Source organism: Kogia breviceps, chromosome 19 (genome assembly GCF_026419965.1).
Source record: "Kogia breviceps isolate mKogBre1 chromosome 19, mKogBre1 haplotype 1, whole genome shotgun sequence".
Taxonomy (NCBI): Eukaryota; Metazoa; Chordata; class Mammalia; order Artiodactyla; family Physeteridae; genus Kogia; species Kogia breviceps.
In genome coordinates this window covers 45,899,384-45,922,619 of record NC_081328.1, presented here as the reverse complement: position 1 = coordinate 45,922,619, position 23,236 = coordinate 45,899,384, and the positions used below count along the sequence as shown (strand labels likewise).

Sequence of the window (23,236 nt, the reverse complement as noted above, 5' to 3'; positions counted from 1 at the left end):
CCTCTGAAACCCCTTTTGCTTATGGCTCTGGGGGCCTTTCAGTCTGAAGTCCCCACCCTGAGACGTGGCTATGTTTACTTGATAATCTGACACCTTCCTGTTCTCTGCTGTATGTTTCTGGAATTTGTATTGTTAGATGAATCCTGGATTTATCCTCCATGTCTCTTAAATTCTCTCTTGGATTTTCTGTGTCTTTTTTCCATTTTATGAATTAATTTCTTTATATATACTTTTATTTTTTGATTTAAAATATTTATTTATTTATTTGGCTGCGCTGGGGCTTAGTTGCGGCACGCGGGATCCCCGTTGCTGCATACGGGCTCTTAGTCATGGCATGGGGGAATCTAATTCCCTGACCAGGGATTGAACCCGGGCCCCCTCATTGGAAGTGTGGAGTCTTAACCACTGGACGGCCAGGGAAGGCTCTATACATACTTATAATTGTCAAAATTCTTTCTTGTTATGATTGGCCCTTCCTCCTGGCATCCTGAGTTATGGATGCAAAATACACCCCTGGGGGCACTGATCTCAGGAAGTCCCCACAATGTGCCCTTAGACACTGAAAATGAAGATATAATGGGATGAGTGGCTGGCTCTGTCCCCACCCCATTCCCAAGAGGCTCAAGTTCTCACCTTGGGGGAACGACACAGGAAGAGCCTCATGGGAAGGGGGGAAATAGCCAGCCCCTGCCCTGGGAGCAGGAAGGTGGCTACTCTCCCGGCCCATCCTCCAGGAGTTGCAGGATCACTGGCACCGCCTGTGGGGCCCAGGAGGCCACAGCACCAGAGCCGCCCACGCAGACAGCTAGACCAACACGGACAACCAGACGCCATGCCCGGGCAAGCCTAGCACGGGCAGGGCCACACGGCCCACCGTGCTGCCTCACACCTGAGCTGATCACACAGCAGCGGGTTTTAGGATCACTGTCTCGGGAATCATCTCTGTCCTACCCAGGGTCATTTTCCCTGTTCCTCTGGGCCTCTTCTTGTGTTGCCGACATTTCTCTGTCTTGTAATCCCGGCCTCAGTTATATGCTCCTACTCAGGAATGAGGCAATAAAAAGTTCACTGGGATGTTGAAATTAAAAACACCTGCTATTCATAAGCAACTGTTACAAAAAGCAAAAGGCACAGAATGGGAGAAAAAACATTTTTTTTTTTTGGCCACACCGCGTGGCATGCAGGATCCTAGTTCCCCGACCACAGATCAAACCCATGCCCCCTGCAGTGGAAGCGTGGAGTCTTAACCGCTGGACTGCCAGGGAAGTCCTGGAAGAAAACATTTGAAATATATATACCTAAGAACTTGTTTCTGGAATATATATGCAGAACTCTTACATATCAGTAATGTGAAGACAAATAACCCAATTTTTTTAAGTACAAGAAAGCTGAACAGACACTTCACAAAGGATATATGAATGGCCAGTAAGCATGTGAAAAGATGCTTAATCTTTGATCATCAGGGATAAGCACATTAAAACCACAGTAAGAAGACACTACTACACACCCACTGGACTGGCTAAAGAGAAAAAGACTGACAACACTAAGTGCTAGCAAGGACAGGGAGCGACTTGAACTCTAATCTGCTGCTGGTGGAATGTGACGCTACAACCATCTTGGAGGACAGCTCGGCAGTTTCTTAAAAAGTTACTCACAGCCATAGTACACATCGCAGAAATTGCACTCCTGGTCATATAGCCTGTGTCCATTCAAAGACGGCCAAGAATGCTCACAGCAGCCTCATTCGAAATGGCCCCAAACTGGAAACGACCCAAGTGTCCAAAATGTGCATTGACAGAGAACGGAAAGAGACTGGCACCTCCACACAACACAGCACTGGCACCGAGAAGGAACAAGCTGCCAACTACATGACAACTATGTGTCTCAGACATGTCATGCTGAGAGAGAAGCCAGACAAGAAAGGGCACAGGGCGTGGCTCCACTCTCACAGGACTCTCCGAAAGACAGATCTCACCACAAGCGGCAGGAAGCAGGCCAGTGGGGCCGGTGCCAGGGGTGCTGCTCCCTGACTGCAAAGAAGCACGTGGAACTTTGGGTGGCAGGAAAGTTCTGTCTTGGTTGTTACTCAAGTACCTGTGTTAAACCTTGTTGAACTGCACGCTTAACATGGGTGCATGGACTGTAGGAAATTACATCTCAATTAAGTTGAATCTTCGCAGAGCCGACTGAGGGCGCTGCTTCCCTAATGTCAGATCTGCGCTGCGGACACCAGGGCCTACGCAGCCGCCTTCCTTCTCCCCATGGGTAGTTCAATTTCTGTAAAGAAAACTGTGCTGAGCTTCTGCCTGGGGAAGGAGCTTCTGGCTGCTGGGCACTCCATCTGCACATGAGGGGGGTGGTTCATGGCCCCAAATACAGACATCCACCTGCACGTGCATGGCCCCTGGTGTCCCAAGGCCTAACCTCTCTGAGTCTGTAGGCCCACTGGCTGCGTTTCCCACAGGCCCGCTCCCCAGCTGCTGCCCCCGCCCTCCCCGGGAAGGCGCAGGCTCACTCATCCATGTGCTGAGGCCCTTCTCCTGCTCCCGTCACTGCTGTGGCTTCTCACTGTCCTTAGTCCTTTATCGTCTTGTTTACAGTGGTGACAGGAGAGCAGACACTCGTGGCTGATGTGCCCTATGGACGGGAGGTCTGGATACAGATGCAGAGATCACACACTGAGGGACAGAGTCAAACTGAAATGCACGTCCTGGAAAGCACAGCGCATGGAGAGCCCAGCACACTTAGCAGGATTCCAGGTTTCTGACCAAGTAATGAGGCCCCTGCTTTTGAAGAGACTTGGACAGACTCAGCTACCTGAAAGAAAGAGTTGGGGAAGGCTGAACGCAGCCTGAGAGCGCCGGCAAGAATGGGCTCGCCTGCCTCCGCCCTGCAATAAACTCCATAGCAGCCTCCCTCCCCTCCTCGGAAGGTGGGGGGCCTCAGAGACACCATGCAGAAGTACAACTGAAAACATACTTTTTTTATCCTCTGAGAAGCAAGACGAAGTATAAGGGGTCACACGAGTAACCCTTGTTGGGATCAGAATATGAAAATCATTGAGATTCACTCCTAATGCTACAAAATACTGAATCACTTGGTTTCTGCTCAAAGTTCTGCAGTCTGTGGCCGCCAGGGGGCAGGAAGCCCTCACACAGGCAGAGCCTGGCCCAGACCAGGGGGCAAGCATTTAGTGTCCTTGGTGAGGAAACAAGAAACCCACCACCCCTGCAACGCGCTGCTGCGTCCAAGTCCACTCCCCGTCCCCACGTCACCCCAGAGACACGCGGCTCAGGCCCGCCTCCCGACCACCCTCTCCTCCTGCTCCTGGGGGGCCCCTCTCCTGCTAGTCCCCCACCCATGCCCCTGCCCTGTGCCCATGTCCCCGGCTCAGCCTGGATGGCTCCTCTGTCTACAGTCACCCTTTGGGGGTGCCCCAGGTTCCCAGCTCTGTACCCTGTGGCCCACCCGCTCCATCCTGACCTACCAGTTTGTCCACCTGGGAGCGCAGGAGCCACTTCCTACGCAGCCCGACCAAGCGCCCTCCCCATCCTCCCTGCACGGTTCCCCCATCTCCAAACAGGGCAAGTCATCTCGCCAGGCACTCCCCCCAACCAGGTGTGTCCTCGGCACCTGCCTCTCACCCCGTCTGATCTATCAGCGTGTGCACTGGCTCTGCCGTCTAGGTGTATCCAGAACCTGCCAGTGGCTCAAGCCCCCCACCTTCTCACCTGGGGCTGCGGCAGCCTCCTCGTGTCTCCCTGTCTCCCCAGTCCCACAGGCTGTCCTCAACCCAACAACAGAGGATCTTTTAAAAACTCAACTTGGCTCACAAGCCCCCAAGAGTTTTTCACCTCACCTGGAGCAAAGGCCATCCTCACGAGGGCCTGGGAGGCCTACACTGCCGCTATCTCAGCCCCCTTGAACTTGAACTCTGATGCCAACTGAAGGCGGGCTCACAAGTCCTCTTCTCAGGGTGCCCTTCCTGACCTGCCTATTAAAAGATCAGCCCCATCCACCCTGCCTCCCTGTGTCATGCAGGTGATGTCCCTAGGATGCTACAGCCAAAGCCTGTAATGTTTGGGGGTCCACTGTGCCCCCACAAGGGCCAGTTCACTCCCAGGGCAGGTGGGGCCCCTGCTCAGCCCTAACCCCAGGGCCCAGGATGGTTCTGGCAAAATCTATTTGTTAAATGAATGAATAAATCAATAAATCATTGTTTCTCCTCCAGTGGCTTCTAATCCTGTGACTGCTAACCAACAGTGAAAAACCTTAAGTCCACAGTCTACAGCTTGCAGACATAATAAACATTAAACAAACTCAGCTCCCGTCATCTTATACTTCTTTTTTGAAAATAAAAATCACTATTACCATTGAATCAATTCTACCTTTGACAAGTCAATAATGAACACAGAGATCTTCAGAAAAAGGAGACGGGAAACCAGCCCAAAGGAAGCCCTCAAAGCTGATGAGCACATAAGGGCCTTTCTTCAGTCACAGAGAGTCGGACGTGGGCAGCAGAGCCCTGAGGCTGGCGTGAGCCCCAGCTGTCCCTGAACCACACTAGGCAGCAAAGGCTGCCCAAGTTCCTGGCAGCAGCTCTGGATGGAGCCCAGAGCTGGAGAGTCCAGACGTCAAGTTTCCTTCCTTCCAGAGACAGGGCTGGTATAAAAACTCCCATCTGGAGGTGCCCTCCTTGTGGACAGGGGGCTCAAAGCCTGAACAAGCCCGAGTCACAGCAAGGGCTCTGAGTGTGGACAGGCTGGGAAGCCACCCACAGACCCAGCCCAGCGACCACAACTCCCACCAGGGCACTGCTGCCTCCAAGTGCCACTGACTGTCCTGCTAACTGGGACACTCCCACCGCTGCCCAGAGCCCTTCCAAAACTCCTTCTTTGGAAGGGCCTCCAATGCCACTTGAGGAAACCTCATGACTTAGATGAGTCATACCTGGTCTTGATCACTCAGCTCAGGCCCCAATGACCTTAGACTGTTTCCAAAAGTCAAACCCGCCCATAATGGAAAAAGTTCTTTGGTCCCTGAGGACTCCAAAAGAAAGTCCTCTGCAGGAAATTTCAAATGTTCTAAGCGATGATGGCATCATGGACAGTAAAATTCAAGCTTCCAAGAGGGGAAGGAAAGGGCAGGGCCCCCTCCTCCACCAGCCGTGGTTGGTAGATGCAGCCGTGCCTGAAAGCTCGGTCACAAGGACAGTTGTGTCCATGGGCACCTTCCATCCTGATGGGTACAGCACATCAGGATGCCGTCCTATCTCAGGGCGCTGACGCTATGCTGTGGGACAGAGGGCCCAGCAGTCAGGCCTCAGTCCGCCAGCTGACAGGTCTGTCCTCCTTGAGAACCGCTGACCCCAGTGCCCGAAAAGGAGCCAGCACAGGCAGGCACACCATTCACATCTGCCCAGTGGCACATCCACTGGGGAGACTAGGGGCCAAGTTCAGAGCTCAATGGCTCAGTCAGCATCACTCCAAGGAGGGCAGAAGTGAGGACACAGACAGGTTGACTTCTAGATCCAGCTCCTCTCCAATATCGCAGACACAAGTCTAAAAATAAGGCATGGACTTCCTTGGTGGTGCAGTGGTTAAGAATCTGCCTGCCAATGCAGGGGACACGGGTTCAAGCCGTGGTCCGGGAAGATCCCACATGCCGTGGAGCAATTAAGCCCGTGCGCCACGACTACTGAGCCTGTGGCCCACAACTACTGAGCCTGCATGCCTAGAGCCCATGCTCGGCAACAAGAGAAGCCACCACAATGAGAAGCCGGCGCACCACAATGAAGAGTAGCCCCTGCTTGCCGCAACTAGAGAGAGCCTGCGCGCAGCAACAAGGACCCAGTGCAGCCAAAGATAAACAACTAAAATAAATCCATTTATAAAAATAAGGCGTGAGTTGTTATCCTGTGGCAGGATGACAGTCCCTAAGAGTTCTCGCGCTGGAAGTGTCTTGGACTCAAATTACGGCTCTGCCGCTTACTGAGGGGGATCTTGGGCAGGTTACTGAATGTCTCCCCTATCTGGAAAACGTAGAACAAAATTGTGTCTCTGTTGTGTTGAGCGGATAAATTCTCACACACGCACAAGGAGCTCCATGAGGCAGTTTCCATAAACACCAGTCACTGCTACGATGACACAAGCTTGGCACATCATGGAAGGAGATCAAGGGTACCCATGTCCTTGCATACACACAGCCCTGCCAGACATGGACTTCGGCCATAAGTGTGAAGGATATCCTTCACACAGCTGAGTCTCTCAGACGTGTAGGCTGAGTTTCAATGACACCAAGGAGAAATTCTGGTGACAGGTTTAAGTGCCACCTGTCAGTTGATACAACTATATTTAAACTTATTTACTGCTTTGTTCAAAGAAGTACAATTATCACAACTTGAGCTCCCAGCTCTTTTCTACATAAATAACTCAAACTTTAACTTCATAACTAAGATAAATAAAGGGGGAAATGTTTATTCTGTTTCCAAGGAAAGAGAACCCTGGGGGAGTTACTACAGAGGAAGATTTAGACACCCCATCACACTTCCCCACAGATCACCATCAAGTGGAAATCTGTGACCCCAGCATACCATACGGCTAACAAAATGGTCTTCTCCACCTGGTACAATTTTGGTTTCAGAGACGGCGGGCAGGGTGGGCACCTGAGGAGGACCTGGACCCCACACCCTACCTGCCGCTGCAGGGCAAGTTCGCTGTCCAGCTCCTCCAGCCTCCTTTCCAGCTTCCACTTCAGGTTCCCACATTGCTCCCGCTGCTGGTCCAGCTCGCCGTTCCTGTCGCTGTGTGAAAAATGCAGAGTGTTAAGAAAAGTAACACTGAATGGTCTCCAGACTACACATTTGCAGGGTCACCTTTGCAAACATGAGGTGACAGGGGATGCTTCACTTCTGCGGGGGTGGCTTTGGCAGGACCCAGGGGACCTACATGCTGCACCTGGATAGGTGACTGCCTGCAGAAGAGTACATGACGTGGGATCCAGGCTCTCACAACACAATTCCCAAAGTGCCTAAGATGCAATCAAAAGTCACCAGTCATACCAAGAACCAGGAAAGTCTCTACCTGAATGAGAAAACACAATCCACAGATGTTAACACCAAGATGACGCAGATGAAATGATCTAACAAGGATTTTAAAGCAGCCGTCATAAAAATGCTTCAACAAGCAATTTTGCAGTTTTAGGACAAATGGAAACCGAAACTCGCAGCAAGAAAAAGTAACAAAGAATCAAATGGAAATGTGAGAACTGAGAAGTACAGTAACCACAACAAAGGACACCCTGGTTGGGCTCAAAGGCCAGAGAAAAGAACCAGTGAAAAACAAAAGGTACCTGACCTGTTAATAGAAAGAAATAGACTAAAAAAAATGAGCAGAGCCTCAGAGACCTGTGGGATAACAAAAGATTAACACTCACATCGTCATCACTGAAGTCCCAGAATGGAAGGAAAAAGAGGGTGGGGCCAAAAATTTACTTGAAGAAATAATGGTTGAAAATGTCCCCAATTTGGTGAAAAAGAACGGGCAGAAGACCTGAGGAGACACCTCACAAAACAGTGTACAGCACTTCAAGGTTGCAGCAGAGCGCGCAGCTGAGGCCTGTCCTTCCTTCTCACCGTGAGTGGAGCCCACAAGCCTGACGGCAGCTTCAGGGTCTCAGTCGACTTGCCTCAAGTCAGCTCACTTAGTTTTGGATTTAATATATATTTCACACCATTAAAATAATCATAAGCTCAAATATGTTTTATTATAATGATATAGATTTGTAAATCATGGGGAAAAATTCCAAATAGTTGAACCAATCTCCACTAATTTCAGCCGCACTGGGACCCAGAAAAAGACATCCAGGTGTGGCCCTGCCTGACTTCCCTTGACAAACACTGGACAGGTGGGCGCCGGGCAGCGCTGCGGGGCGGGAGGCGTGTGGAGGGTCGGGGAGTGGTGTCCGCTGGCCCTCACCTGTGGACCCGCTCCAGCTCCAGGCGGTGTTCCCGCAGCCTCTGCTGGGACTGCTGCTGCAGATCCTCCACCCGCCGGGTCTCGCCGGCCAGCGCCTGCTTCAGCTTGGCCACCTCGATCTTCAGCTCGCTCACCTCGGCCTGCCTGGCCTCCTCCAGCCCGCGGGCCTGGGCAAACGCAGCATCGTAGCGCTCCAGCTCCCGGTCCCGCTCCTCCAGCACCTGCAGGTTGTAGACAAAGTCCTCCCGCAGGCGTCGCAGCTTCCCCTGAGCCTCCTCCAGCTGGCGCTGAGCGTCCTGCAGGGCTGCCTCCTGCATCTGGGAGTGCTGGGCCTGCAGTGCTCGCCACTCCTCCTCCTTGCGAGCCAGCAGGGCATTCAGGGCCTGCTCTGTGGGCGGGGGCAGCATGTCGGCAGCTGCAGCAAAGAGGAGGCAGGCAACGGGTTCACTGTTAGGGACCCTGTCTTCCACAACATACACCTCAGATCCCCAACTAAGTGATCGCTGTCACCAAAGCAGGAGGATGCTCTGGCCAGTTACTGGCTTTCTGGTCACACCCTGAGTTCTGGAGAGCCAAAGTCACCTCCCCTAGGGTCCAGCAGGGCCAGGGGCATACTAGGCCCAGACCCCAAAGGCTCCTTCTACCCTATCCTCACCCTATAGCAGAGGGAACAGACAGTAAGTGCAGGATCACCGAGGTAAGAGAGGAAGGAAAGACAGAGAGTGTTGTTTGCTCACCTACAAAAGCTAGGTAGGTTCTTTAAAATAGTTTCATAAAGTACTCTCTCCATTTTGCAAATAAAAAAATGAGGCCGCTCAGTAGCTGAGCTGTGACTGGCCCCAGGTGGCCCCTGAGCCAATGCCCCTTCCCACCCCCATGCTCTACTCCTGAAGCTGGAATGCAGGCTCCCGGAGATTCACCACCCAGGAGCAGGCTCCTCTGTTCTTGTGTTTCCAGTCCATCATGCACTGATACTTTTGTAAAACACAATAAAGTGCTAGAAAAAAAAATGAAAATTAAAAAAATGAAGATAGGGCTTCCCTGGTGGCGCAGTGGTTGAGAGTCCGCCTGCCGATGCAGGGGACACGGGTCTGTGCCCCGGTCCGGGAAGATCCCACATGCTGCGGAGCGGCTGGGCCTGTGAGCCATGGCCGCTGAGCCTGCGCGTCCGGAGCCTGTGCTCCGCAACGGGAGAGGCCACGACAGAGGCCTGTGTACCGCAAAAAAAAAAAAACCAACAACAAAAAAACGAAGATATATAATACACAACTCTGATTTTTTAATTATTAGATTCAACAGCATAAAACTACTTTGTCAAATTGCCAACAACTGTCTGAAGACCTCTTGCTTTCCATGTCCACTGAGGATGGCCCACGAGGGGCAGGGCTGGTGAGGGTTGCTCCCCACCAGGGCACCTCCACCACTGTCCTGGTCCCATCACCTGGCAGAGGTGGGGTGGATTCTGATATGCAAAACCGCTGGTGGGGGCAGGGGGGGGGAATCTCCTGGGCTTGACTTATGCAGTGGGTCCGAGGCCGTGGGTCAGGCCCTGCCAGCTACACAGCAGGCCCAGAAGGCATAAAGGCTGGCACAGGTGCCACTGGCATCTTCTGGGGCAGAGGGTGGCATGTGAATGATGTCCGGCTCTGAGAGTGCTTTTCCAGGAAGGCCAGGTGGGGTCTGAGGCAGGCATCCAGCACTGACTTTTGTGTATCATTGTCCCTAAAGAGTCTGAAATGTCTGATTCTTTTTTTTTTTTTTTTGCGTTACACGGGCCTCTCACTGTTGTGGCCTCTCCCTCTGCGGAGCAACAGGCTCTGAATGCGCAGGCTCAGCGGCCATGGCTCACAGGCCCAGCCGCTCCGCGGCATGTGGGATCTTCCCAGACTGGGGCACAAACCCATGTCCCCTGCATTGGCAGGCGGACTCTCAACCACTGCGCCACCAGGGAAGCCCCTCTGATTCATTTTAAGTGGGTCTTTTTTAAGGTGAAAAAGACAAACTGTCCCAGGCCATCTCAACCCACAGGGTCAACACACATTCATGGAAACCCTCTTGGACAGAAGAACAAGATTTCAGGGGCCTGTGAAGACACCCTGCAGGTTGTGGAGGTTCCATGCAGCCCCTCCCAAGGGGCACGAGCAGCATCAATACTGGTCCCCCTTGGTCAATGTAATGCAAATATCCACAAACTAACTCAGAAACAGGAACGGGAGAACCCGAGGGTCTTTTTTAAAATTTATTTTTAACATTACATTTATAGCAAACACTCTCTAAACCAGAAAGAGCACTACTTTTTTAGAGACATGAAGTTCATTTCACTCCTGAAATTACTGATAACAAAAACCAACAACAGGGGGACTTCCCTGGTGGTCCAGTGGCTAAGAATCTGCCTAGCAATGCGGGGGACACCGGTTCAATCTCTGGTCAGGGAACTAAGATCCCGCATGCTGCGGGGCAACTAAGCCCACGTGCCACAACCAGAGAGCCTGCGTGACGCAACTACAGAGCCTGCGCGCTCTGGAGCCCACGCACCACAACAAAGAGCCCGTGTGCCGCAATGAAAGATCCTGCACATCGCAAGTAAGACCCAACGCAGCCAATAAATAAATAAATAAATATTAAAAGAAAAACAAACCAACAAAGAACCTTACTTTCTAAAACCCAGTGGAGGTAAGAAATGAACAAATTTTTCATTTTACACAACGTTTAGATGGCGTCAGGTTTACTGTGATTGAACTCTTCGTAGGACCTCAACTCAAACATCTGCAGAGTTGCTACCACCAGCACTGCTGTCCTCAGACAGCCCAAGTCTTGCTTAGCTTATGATTTGTGGACTATTTGCCCTGTGAAAGGTGATCACTGATAACAGAACACATAAAACTCTAGAGAAAAGCAACAAAAAAACAAAAAACAAACACACACAGCAACCAAAAAATTATCTATGTAATCAAAATTATTACTATTAACATCTTGGAAACAAAATGAAAAAAAAAGTAAAGTAGAAATCATCCAAGTGGTCTGGGTTAGTATTTAGAGACTCCCAAAATATTCTGTCAGGACTAAAGAAACAATAAGGGTGCATTTTCTGGAAGAAGATGCGTGTTATGTGCTGGGCTACCCCAGTGGACAGTGGGAACATTAAGCAAGCTTTTTAGACATTTGTTTCTCACAGCTCAGCAGAAGAGTGCTCAGAACACAGAAAGTAAAATAAGAAACACACGATGAAGGACTTCCCTGGTGGCACAGTGGTTAAGAATCTGCCTGCCAATGCAGGGGACACGGGTTCGAGCCCTGGTCCGGGAAGATCCCACATGTCACGGAGCAACTAAGCCCGTGAGCTTAGTGTGCCACAACTGCTGAGCTCACAACTACAAAGCCTGTGTGCCACAACTACTGAAGCCCGCACGCCTAAAGCCTGTGCTCCGCAACAAGAGAAGCCACTGCAGTGAGAAGCCCGTGCACTGCAACGAAGAGTAGCCCCCGCTCGCCGCCAACTACAGAAAGCCTGTGTGCAGCAACGAAGACCCAACGCAACCAATAGGAACGGGCAATAAAGGCCAGGTAATTATTAAGTATTGAGCAATGCATCTGACTAAGGGCTTGCTGGAAAGCAAAGCACAAAGGAAAACAGGATCCATCATAAGATTTGCATCTTTCATAAGGAAAAAGTAAGGCAATTTCCCAGGTGAAGGTGTCGGCATTTAGATCTAAATGAATTCCTTACGTAGTTTTTCCTGTAAGGGAAACAAATTGTGCAGGACAGGGCCTGGCAAGCTTTCTCCCTTTCCCGGCCAGTCAGTAAATATCGAGGGCTTGGTGGGTCACAGGGTCTCTACTGAAGCCCCTCAACTCTGTGAAAGCAGCCACCAGAGGACAGAAAAAGTATAGGCTGAGTCTCTCCCACAGGCCTGCTGTGCCGACTCCCAGAAACTAGTGCAGGGGATGCTTTTATCAGCACCTGTGTGACAAATACTATCATTTCTTAAGGCTGGTCCTCGCAGCCCCTAATCCTCAGGGGTCCGCGAAGATCTCAATCTGGACACAGACATCTGTCCACAACTCCCCGGTGTCCACTGGGGGTGCAGGCCGGCCTCATGGAGGGGAGGAGGCACATGCACTTCCAGCCCAGCCCGTCTCGGGGTGGCTGCACCAGAGAAGTAGAGGGGGAGGGCACAGGCACAAGAGGCTGAGAGAGAAGGAGGAGACAGAAGGGCCTTGTGGGGTTGTGATACAGTATCATCCACGGTTTCTGGCACAAAGCTCCTAAAACCCTTATTTCCTGAGTGACAGAAGCTACAGGGGCATCTTTAGTTTTTGTTTCTAGTTCCTGAAATAACTCCAGGTGAAAGGATGTCTCCCATTATTCATAACAAACCTCTTTCAACCACACCTATGTTAATGAGGTGATTTTGGAAAGCCCCTAGATAACCAGTAGTTGGGGGCTGGTTGCCAGGGGAACCAGAGGGTTGGAACTTGCAACTCCACCTCCCAACTTTCAGGGAAAGGAGAGGAGCTGGAGGCTGAATCAATCACCAGTGGCTAATGGTTTAATCAATCAGGTTTAAAAATCCTGCCAGGTGTGCCTCCAACCCACAATCTGGACAGAATTGGCAAACAATCTAGGCATGTTGCAGCAAAAATAGAAATGAAGTTTTTCCTCTCCTGAGAACAAGAAAAATAAAGGGAACAGTGAACAGGCTAGAGAAGAAACATAACCTGACCTGAAAGAGTTAATCACTCCTAGTTTTAACTGTTACTAATCTGTAGTGTCTGTAACTAGATATGTACTTCACAAAGCTAACCTATCACTCTTTAACACTATGTGAATGACATCCTGCACTCCCTTGTAGCATCTGCATTTCAGAAAGAAGGTCGCAGGCCGATAACCAAGAGACAAACGACCCAACAACCCAATTACCAGGCTGCCTGATGCCAGCTGTGACTGTTTTGAAATAATGCAGAAGAAGAATGCAAGACCTTCACTACTTTTGATCCTTATCATACAGGCAGGACTGTAAGCCCCACATGTAAAATCTTCTCTGATTCCCCGAGGAGCAGGGGCACAGTTCTTGAGGTGCCAGCATTCCCTGTCTCTCCTTTGCCTGGCAGAGAAATAAAAGCCTCTCTATTTCTTTTCCTCCAAGTCTGTCTCTGTATTTCTATTCGGCATTGGTGCGCAGGGAGCCAAGGTTTTTGGCAACAGGCACAGGTGCGTTTCTTTAAGGATGTTACTCACCCAAGACATCTTCCAAACACAAAAACTCAAAACCCAAATCCTGTCTCTTTGCTGCAAAATGAAACTAAGCACCGAAGGTCAGCAACACCTCCCTAGGGAAATCCAGGGGACGGTCCCTGGAACAAACAGACCAGGCAGCTGCTCAGACTCGTCCACAGGCCTTCAGTACTGGCAAGGGGCCGACGAGGCACAGGCAAAAGGTCTCTCTGGACTTACCTCGTGGCTGGCGACCAGGTTCACTTTGCCCCCTACACAACAAACCTCGCTTAGACACCGAGGTTGCAGCAAAGAGGGCGTTTATTTGCAAGATAATCAAGCGAAGAAAATGGATCTCAAATCCACCTCCCCAGAGGCAAGGGGCTCGGGGTATTTATGGGTTCAGGAATAAAGAAGCAGGGCGGTCAGAGGCAAGTTCATAAGGAAAGGTGATTGAAAAAAGGTTTGGTAATTGGTCTGCACAGGTATAACTAGGCTACAGGCCTCTGCACGTTTTGAGGGTGGAGTTTTCGACCCTCCAGTGTTAAAAGGTCACCAAGCAGACACTCCTACAGGCCCAGCTGGAGGGTTGGTGGTCCTATCCAGTCTTAACTGGCTCAGCTTGAACTAGACACAGCTGACTCCAAGTTCCTGGAAACAACTCAGGCAAACATCTGACTGTTCAGGCTGCGTGCTGCTCGGAGGACATGCAAGTCTTAAAACTACCTTGATTAGTGAAGGCAGGTGAATGGGTTTGACTAATTATTATGCACGGTTTCAAAAGCATCCATAAAAATCCCTGAACTACCAGGTTTGGAGAGCTGCTGGGCTGGTGAAGACGTGGCGACGTGGAGGGCAGTGTGCTGGGGGCGAGCTCCTCCCACCCACCGTACCCTGTGTCTTCCATCTGGCAGCTCAGAGTTGTATCCGCTTATAATAAACTGGTGATCTAGTAAGTAAAGCGCTTCCCAGAGTTCTGTGAGCTGCTCTAGCACATTACTGAACCTGAGGAGAGGGGTCATAGGAACCCTGATTTACAGCAGTCGGGCAGAAGCGTAAGTGACAACCTGGACTTGCAACTGGCATCCAGAAGGGGGGCATCTTGTGGGATCAGCACTAACCCCAGGCAGTTAGTGTGGGAACTGAGTTAAAGGTAGGACACCCACTCGGTGTCCACCTAGAATCTGAGAATGCTTGATTGGTGGAGGAAGCGCCCCCTGACGTGTGGCATCGGACAGGAAGCAAGCATTCTGAGTGTGAGGGCAGGGAGCGAGGACGAACTCGGAAACAGGGTCCTAATCAGAAGGGACGGCCGAACTCCACAAGTGTCCTGATAGAGCTGTCCTAACCAGGGACAGCGTGGTGGCCTCCCCGCAGGGCTCTGGGGCAGAGCAGAGCTCTGCCGGGACAGACCTTGGGCACAGCCCCGGTCTCCACCACCTCTCCTGCTAGGCAGTCGCACCCTGCCTCGCCCAGCACCCACAGGCCCAGTGCGGCCATGTCAGCCTCTCCTTAGCTGCATCCATCCAGGGTCTGTGTGCCATCTCAAGTTAACAGGGTGCTGACAGAAACCCTGAGCACGCCCCTGCCCCCGTTGCCCTCAGCTCGCTGATGGCACCCCTCTCCACCCAGCTGCCCAAGCTGAACACCTGGAACTAGCCTGGATTTCCTGCTCTCTCTCATCCCCGCACCACGCCTCAGCCACCATCATCCCTCACCCGGAGTCTCGCTGACTCCAGACCCTGAACTGGCCCCTCTGCTCCACACTTGCCCTTTCAGAGCCACCAAAGGAATCTTAAAAAAAAAAAAGAAAGAAAGAAAGCCTAACTGCCCCCCTCCCAGCAGGGCTTCCCATTCCTTGGTCCACTTACAACACCTGGATCGCTACATTCAGGGCTGGGATGTGCAGAATGGTTCCCCCTCCCACCCCATCAGTCAGTCTCAATCCAGCTGCCCCTCTGCTTGGAATGCTCCTCCCAACCCACATGCAGCCTCCTTCCTGTCACTGAGACCAACTCAAGGATCACTCCAGGAAATCCCCCCTAAACTTCGACCAAAACTGGTGCAGTGCCGTAGACCTATCCAAATTCTCTGCGCGGCACTTATCAGGAGCGGGTGGATTACTGCTTATGTTATGATTCTTCCCTACACCTTCCACATGGTATCCCATACTTGGAACTCCAGCACACAGGAGGCGCTCAAAAGTATGTACTAAATAACTAAATGGTAAAAACTATCACATGACAACACATAAACATGGGGCTCTGGGGCTACAGCAGAGGAACTGGGGAGGCAGGTATCTTTGTTCCCCCAGGGCCCTTCCAAACTACTCCTCCTCCTCCTCCAAAGGCTCGGCTTCGTTAAAGTACCCACAACCCTGTGTGCTAGGTGGTCTCAGAGCCCAGGTGGCTCTACCACAGAGGATGGCCCTGCGTCCGCTGAGGTGCCTGGCCCACCTCTGCTACCCCGTCCATGGCTCCCCCTCTCCAAAATACCCAAGCAGCCCACACTCTGATCGCCAGCCCTCTCCCTTCAGATTCGGTCACTCTAGATCAACAATAACTTGATCTGTAAGTGTGTTATTGGATGTATCAATGAACTACAGGAAAACTAAGGACATTCACTTTAAAAAGTTTTGAATTCAGTAAAAACTGGAGTTATTGGCTTCCAATTCAGTCAGTTGCCAAGTATTTCCCCCAGGCAGACAGCCGAGGGGATTCCCCAGGTATGTCCTGAGGTCACCACACTCTGTTCTGTACCCCAATCCCTGGCATCTTGAAGGAGATAACAAATGTTTGTTACTACTCTATTTAGGATGTATATCATTGTAGCCCGAAAAAAAATGATACTAAGTAATGTAAAATTCTCATAAACATAGCAAACTTTCTTAAATTCATTCATTTATTCATTTAACAAGTATTTATTTAGCACTTACTACATGTCAGGTGCCGTTTCACCTGCTGGAGACATAGGGGCCAGGTTCCCACACCAACGGGTTGTCATCCTTACTGGGACAAGACAGAGATGCACGGAAACAAAGGGGCAGAGGAGGTAACTTCCCACATCACTAGCGTGGCCGGAGACGCAGGGCTGCTCGGGTCCGAGGTCAGGGAGGCCCTGCCCAAGGCAGGAAGGGGTTCTGCTCAGCCTTCAGGAGGCTTACACATCCTGCTCAGCCCGTGGCCCCTGCCCTGGCTGCAAGCCTCCCAGGACCACTGGGAAACCAGGGTTCCAGCAGGTCAGCCTGGCCACCAAGCTCAAGAAAAGCCCAGAGTGGAATAACAAGGCGACTCGGTGACCTCCACAGTTGGGTGTTCACACACACTAACTGACGTCTAATGGCTGGCCCCTCAAACCCCAACATATGCACAAAGCCAGCTGACTACAGTGGGGCTGCGCGAGTGTGAGCTGGTGCGTGGCCTAGTGAGTTCTGGGGTCTGGCATAGTCTTGTCAACAGAAATCGGCGTACACACAGACTACCCGCATGCCTGTGCACACTCACAGGCAAAGAATCAGGATTTCAGCAAATACACAACTTTAAATGATGCCGATGCTACTGTGATCTTTGATGAAATGCCTATGAGTCATCACTGCGGTTCTTTAGAGAGAGAGCACACAGAGGTCTGTGACGTCAACGGGCCTCCCTCCTCCTAGGACCGTCCATAGGCTCGCCTCTTAAATGCATCGGTCACACAGCCACTCATGGAAATTACTCTTCTAGTACAGAAATCTGACCACGTGATACCGTGCCCATGGCACGTGGCCTTTTCAAAAGAAAGTTCAACCTGTTTGGCACAGTATATGAAGACCCCTAGGATGGGGCCTGGTCCATCTCGCCCACCACAGCTCCCTCTGGGCCTCCAGCTGGTCCCCAGAGGAAACCAGCTTCTACTGTGTACGCTCCGTTGGACCTCGACATGCCCAGTGCCCACGCTCCTTTCCCTCCCACCCCATCACAGATAGCCTGCCCTGCATCCGTCACAAATCCTAAAAGCCCCAAGGCTGAGAAGAATCAGCTTTTATTAAAGGTCACAGATTCAAAATCTGTGACCCAATCTGTCTGTCAGCCAACAGGCATCCCCAGCAAGCACCCAGTTTTCAGGAGGGACCACACAAAACTCCTGGGGCAACTGGAGAAATCTCCGGGAAGGGCGGGGGGAGCGCACTGTCAACTCGTCGTGGCCCACGGCATTCACAGTCTTCTAAGAGAAGCAGTGGGGTCAGCGGTGGATGGACCAGGACTGTGCTAGGTCATCTCATCACTCTGATGTTCTCATCTGTAAAATGCTGAGCTTTCTAAAGTTGTTTTTTTTTTTTTAATCTAAGGGGGATATTTACCTGTTAGTTCTGAAAGGCACTTGGAAATTCTGGGTCTTAGGAAGATGGAAATTACTCCTCATGAAAGCCATGGTTTCCCAAACATGGAAAATTTGCAGGCTGCAAACAGACACAAGCAGCAGAGGCCCTATCTGAAGACCACCTCAGTCATGAGTGAGCTGGAATGCACCCCTGGTGTCAAGATGCCACCACAGACTATACAGTGAGGTGTGGAGAGCTCAGGCACTCACTTACTCTCTCACCCAAAACCCAGCAGTGGTCTGCAGCAGTTGACCCTGACCATGCAGGCCCAGCCTTGTCAGATCAAACAGAGCATTGAGAAAGAGGCTCAGAAACTGGCACGTCCAAGCAGCGAGAGACTCTGAGGTGTCTCTTCACAGATTACAACAGAGCCGGGGCTGCAAGGAGGATCTATAGCCAAGCATCTCCTAACAGCCAACATCATACTTAAAAGAGTCTGGGGCAAAGGATGAGGCCTAAGAAACCATATATGAAAAGGAGGTCCATGGAAGAGAAAGAGCTTTCCAAGCCAAGTGGGCTCTGCAGAGGGGCTTGCCCCGCCCTGGCAGGGCCCCACCTTTCCAGCAAGCTGGCTGCAGCGACTATGGGCTGGATATACAGAAGGAGCCTGGGAGGATGATTTCATCCTTGCCAATCTCACCCCTTGCCAAGATGACCAAATCAAAGAGGAACCCACAGGCTACCCAACTGCAGATGTGACAGTAGAACTAATCACACTTTTGTTTGTCTGACCAAAAACTTGGAGCAATTGTTTTAGAATAAACACTTGACAAGTACTTTACTGAAAAAACGTTGCATGACCTCAGTGAAACATAAGCAGCTGCAAACTCTAAAATGTACAAAAAAGGACCATTTGTAAAGACTAAAAGTCAGTCCCTAGACGCTCACAAACAAGCCATTTAGGCACAATGGCTGGGCAAAGAGACACCTAAAGCAGAGGTTTCTTTTTATCTCCTTCCTCTGAAGGGCTGTGGCTCCAGATACATTTGGCTTTCCACCCAACCACCATTCCTAATGCAGAAAACCCAAATCTACTTTGGTAAGGCATCTTATCTTACTGGTGCTCTGTAAATATATTCAATAAACTGAATTTATAAAACATTTTTGTGGAACTTGAAAGAAAGTCCAGAGGTGGCTCATCTCTGCACTCAGGACAGGGGACTCAGTGCTGGCACCCTCTGGAATCCCAGCATGAACTAAACTCGGTACAGACAAGTTTTAAGGGGACCGAGGGGATGAAAATTAGGGGCCTATGACCCAAGCCTTTTCTCCTGTCCTTCACTGACTGCCAAACAGTACCCATGACCATTTGTAAAACCTGAGAGAGATGAGCAGCAGATAGATCTTAATTCAATCACTGGAACGTGCTTGGGGTGAGGGATACTGCTACAGTGAGGGGGAACAGAGTGCTTTTTAATTTGAATTTACAGCTGCCAAATTCCCTTGCCTCTCCCCCCAAAAAAGCGAATAAATGATAAAATAGAAGTTTGAATAGTCTTGTAGTTAAGAGCTGATACTGTGCTCACTTTTAGAACCACATAAAAGTTTCACATACCAAAACTTAAAATCAATAAGGACTTGGGAATTCCCTGGCGGTCCAGTGGTTAGGACTCAGTGCTTTCACTGCCAAGGACCTGGGTTCAATCCCTGGTTGGGGAACTAAGATCCCACAAGCCACACACTGCAGCACAAAAAAAAAAAAAAAAAAAAAAAAAAATCAATAAGGACTCAAAGTGAAATATAATCAGAAACAAATGAACCTCACTTTATTACAAATAACATAAACACACTAAGACAACTTTGTAAAACAGCATTTTAACTATATATTCTAAGAAAAAAAACAAAAACAACCACATGCAAATATTATACTTTAGTAGGTTTGTTTTTCACAGAAATATGGATTGGCAATACTGAAATTACTTTATATGTGGTCTAGGATTGAGCAAAAAGGTAAATGTACTGAGGACAATAGGAGCCAGCGTTAGAAGAAAAGGAATGTAGAATGAACCCTGTGATGGATTGGAATTGGAAGTATCAATATAAGCTCAGTTTTTAATATGTACAGATATACGGATACAGAAATAGATACGGATGTATATAGTGTACACAAATATATGTTTCCCGGCTCACCCTTTGAGAAAGCCAAAAAGCAGTGACACTCCAGTAGCAATGAGCATACCTCCCCCAGAACTTGGTTTCTAAAAAAAACATCTAAACTAAAAGGAACCAACACTCCTTAGAGAAATGACTGACTCCAGGATAGGTCAAGGAAAGCACAAAATGAGTCCAGAATATCTTGTGGTGTCAGAAAATAAGTAAGTGCTCAAAAATGTTGAGGACAGGCTAAGAGGACAGAGGCCAACTTGAATGGGCCAAATCTGGACGACAGTGCAACAAAATAAATGATAGTAATGGATTATAACCTATGAAATAAAAATAAAATTAAAATGCCTATACCAAGATAAATAACTGAACAAATTAAAATATGAAAAGTTCTTCCTTACAGTACAATTCCAACTTATAAAAGCAGAAATAATGGAAATGGAAAAATTACCATGTGGCAAATGCAACACTTTGTTTCAGAAAATGCTCACTTTTGGATGCTAAAATTACTCGTTGGCAGTATGGTTATAAACAAGATACTTACTATTTAGAAAGGGAAAAATGGTAACTTGATGAGGGAAATACCTTGTAGACATCACCTAAAACACACGACCGAAGTTAGCATCAGCAGTAATGGGACAAATCAGCATCAGATGACTCCTGATAAGATGCAGAGAAAAACGCAATTTCACTGGTAAGGTTTTTCTTAATAAAAATGCGTAACTTAAAAGTAATCATAAAGGAACATCAGATAAACCCAAACTGAGGGGCATTCTGCAAAATAACTTACTCATAAAAGTCAAGGAAAGACAGAGGAAGTGCTCCAGATTAACGAATAAGAAGACAAAACACGGATGGTGCTGGATTGGATCTTGTAAAAGAGTAAAGTCATTCGTGGGATAATTGCTGAGTGAATAAATCCTATACATTAGACCATGGTTTTGTATTAGTGTTAGTTTCCTCAGTTTGCTAAAATGAACTATGGTAACACAGGAGGTTAACATTTGGGGGTATCCCTGCAAAAGGTACAGAGGCAATCTTTGTACTCCTTTTGCAACTCTTTTGTAAGTCTCTAATAATTAAAAAAAAAAAAAAAAACCAACACTCTGGACCAGGCTGCCTGGGTTTGAGCCCGTCCTCACTGGCTGTGGAACCGGGGTAAACTCTCTCATCTCTGCAGCGCCCACCTCGTCAGGTTCCTGGAGGGGGCGAAAAAACACTAGAGCACTCGAAACAAAGCGTGCCGACAGCGAACGCCCCCGGCCCTCCCACCCAGCGCACTGCGTCTGGCAGGACTTGAACGTCTCGGGTTTTTCCAAGGAAAGCGACGACGCCCGTGAAAGGTGAGCCGACAGGCCGTTTCCTTCCGCGCTGCTGGCCCCTGAGGCCCCTCGGCGGCCCCCCTCGCCACCCCCGCGTAAGCGCCTCACCCAGAACGCCTGCTACGAGCAGCCTCCGGTCCCGCCGCGTTGCCATGGTGACCCGAGTCCGTCAGCCGCTATCCGGGCGCGCTCGGTGCACTGCTCGGATCCCGCCGGCTGGAAACGCGAGCCGCGACGCCAGGTTCCGGGTTCCTCCCGCCCTGCCCGCGCGCAGGTGCCGCCGAGGGAGGAACGCCTAGGACTATCAGTGGGTGGCGGGTGTACGGGAGGCGGCCGGGGCTTCCCGGCGCGACAGCACCCCCTAGTCCACCTGGGCTCCGCGATCCCGCCCGTCTCGCAGCCCCGAAGCTGTTGGCGGCTCCGACGGGTCGGGATGTGGGACTGCACGGAGCTGGGGCAGTACTGTACCTGGGAGGGGAGGGGCCGGGGCTGCACAGGGGCAATGATGGGCACAGAGGCGGGGGGACATAGTCTTTGGTCCAGCCTGTCCCCTCCATCTGTGTTTTCTCCACCGTGATGGCTTTCTGGCTGCCCAGGGCCAGTCGCCAAGCTGTTCCTGCCAGTGCTGGACAAAAGTCCCAACCCTCTGTTTTAGGAGGCAGCTCTTGGAGGGAGGTCCAGGGGTTATTAAATATAAGGCAGATCAATAATTCAAGCCTCATGGAAAATGAAAGATGTGATCCTATCAGTGCACAGAAATCACGTGAAAATAGTCCTGCCTGCCTGGAGGAGCCACAGAGGGTCCCCATGACCTTTAACCTACATCCCATAGGCCCTGGGCAGCCTCACTGCCTCCAGACCAGGGTAACCTGCTTGACAGTCCAGCTTGAAATCCCAATTCCGCTCCTCTTGTTACAGCTTTCTAGGACTCTGTTTGCTTCTCCATAAACTAGGGATGACACTCTCCATTCCTCATAGATTTGAGGATCAGAAACAACATGTGAACTACATGGGTGCTAGTTCAGCCCCAGTAAGGGTCTCTGGGGTGTATCTCTGTAAACCCAAAGGGCGAAGAGGATACACCCCTTTGAATGAAGACAAATCCTAACAATAAATATGAGCTCTGCACCTCACCATCTATGCCCTGAAACCTGACTCACCCCACCATAACCATATCCCTGCAATTACCCCAACAGCAACCCTAACCCCAGCCCTGATCCTGACCCCAACACTAAACCTAACCCCAACCCTCACCCTGACCCTAATCCCTAACCCTGTGACACCCCCAACACTAATCCTAACCCCTAATCCTGACCCACCCAACCGTAACCCTATCCCTGCAATAACCCCAACCCTGACCCTGACCCTAGCACTAACCCTAAGGGTGGCCCAGGAGCAGCATGGCCTTGATTCCTGTGGCAGGGCCAGCTTCTACCACTTCAATCGCCCAACATTCCAGAACTTCTGATTTCCTCACCTGAGCCCCAGTTAAGGCTTCTGGGGTGCTGGGCCCAGAGAGGTATGGTACTCACCTGCCCCTGCACATCACACAGCCCACAAAATGATGGAGGCCAGCAGTGGGCCCTGCTGAGAGCTCAGGCCCTCACCACCCCGCGAGGGGCCTTGTCACTCCTGGTGGGCCCCACAGGCCCTCTAAGGTCTGCAAATTTGTCCACTTGGGCTCCGGAGCTCGGCCCCTTATCTGTGCCCCACGTCTGGAAGCCCAGTAGATGTCCATGGAGGGGAGGAGGGACATGTTGACTACTCTCTACCCAGCTCTGCCTGGTCTCCCCACAGGTCAGGCCAGACCCCACGTTCTCCCAGTCTGTCTCCCCCAACCTGCCCACCATCCTGTCCAGACCCCCTCCTCCACCCAGAATGCCCTCTGCGCACACTGCAAGGCAGGTGACCCTTCGGCCAGCCTGCTGCATCCCCACTGTTGCCAATGCTGACTGACCGTGTGTCTGTCCTGGGGCCACTATAACAATGACCACAAACGGGGCTTGAGACAGCAGCTCTGGAGGCCACAAGCCGAAATCAAGGTGTCTGTAGGGCTTTGCTCCCTCCAAAAGCCCTGGATAGAATCCTGACCCACCTTTTCCAGCTTCAGGTGACCACTGGTGCGAGTCCTTGGTGCCCCTCAGCCCATTGACGCATCGCTCCGCTCTCTGCCTCCTTCGTCACACGGCCTTCCTCCCGTGTCTGTCTTCACGTGTGTTCTTTTCTAAGGACACCAGTCCTATTGGGTTAGACCCACCCT

At 50.7% G+C, this 23,236-nt stretch overlaps 1 protein-coding gene across 1 annotated transcript in view; it reads right to left on the bottom strand.

Moving 5' to 3' along the window:
- CCDC57 (coiled-coil domain containing 57) overlaps window positions 1-20,705 on the bottom strand; it is a 109,089-nt gene extending 88,384 nt beyond the window's left edge. Inside the window, exons 1-5 of the mRNA XM_067021008.1 lie at window positions 20,445-20,705; window positions 20,199-20,314; window positions 19,107-19,232; window positions 7,977-8,391; window positions 6,694-6,802 (exon numbers count right to left, since the gene is read on the bottom strand). Coding sequence (XP_066877109.1) covers window positions 6,694-6,802; window positions 7,977-8,383 — 516 coding nt within the window. The 5' untranslated portion in view covers window positions 8,384-8,391; window positions 19,107-19,232; window positions 20,199-20,314; window positions 20,445-20,705. The remainder of the gene's footprint in view (window positions 1-6,693; window positions 6,803-7,976; window positions 8,392-19,106; window positions 19,233-20,198; window positions 20,315-20,444) is intronic.
- Window positions 20,706-23,236: the final 2,531 nt, after the last annotated feature.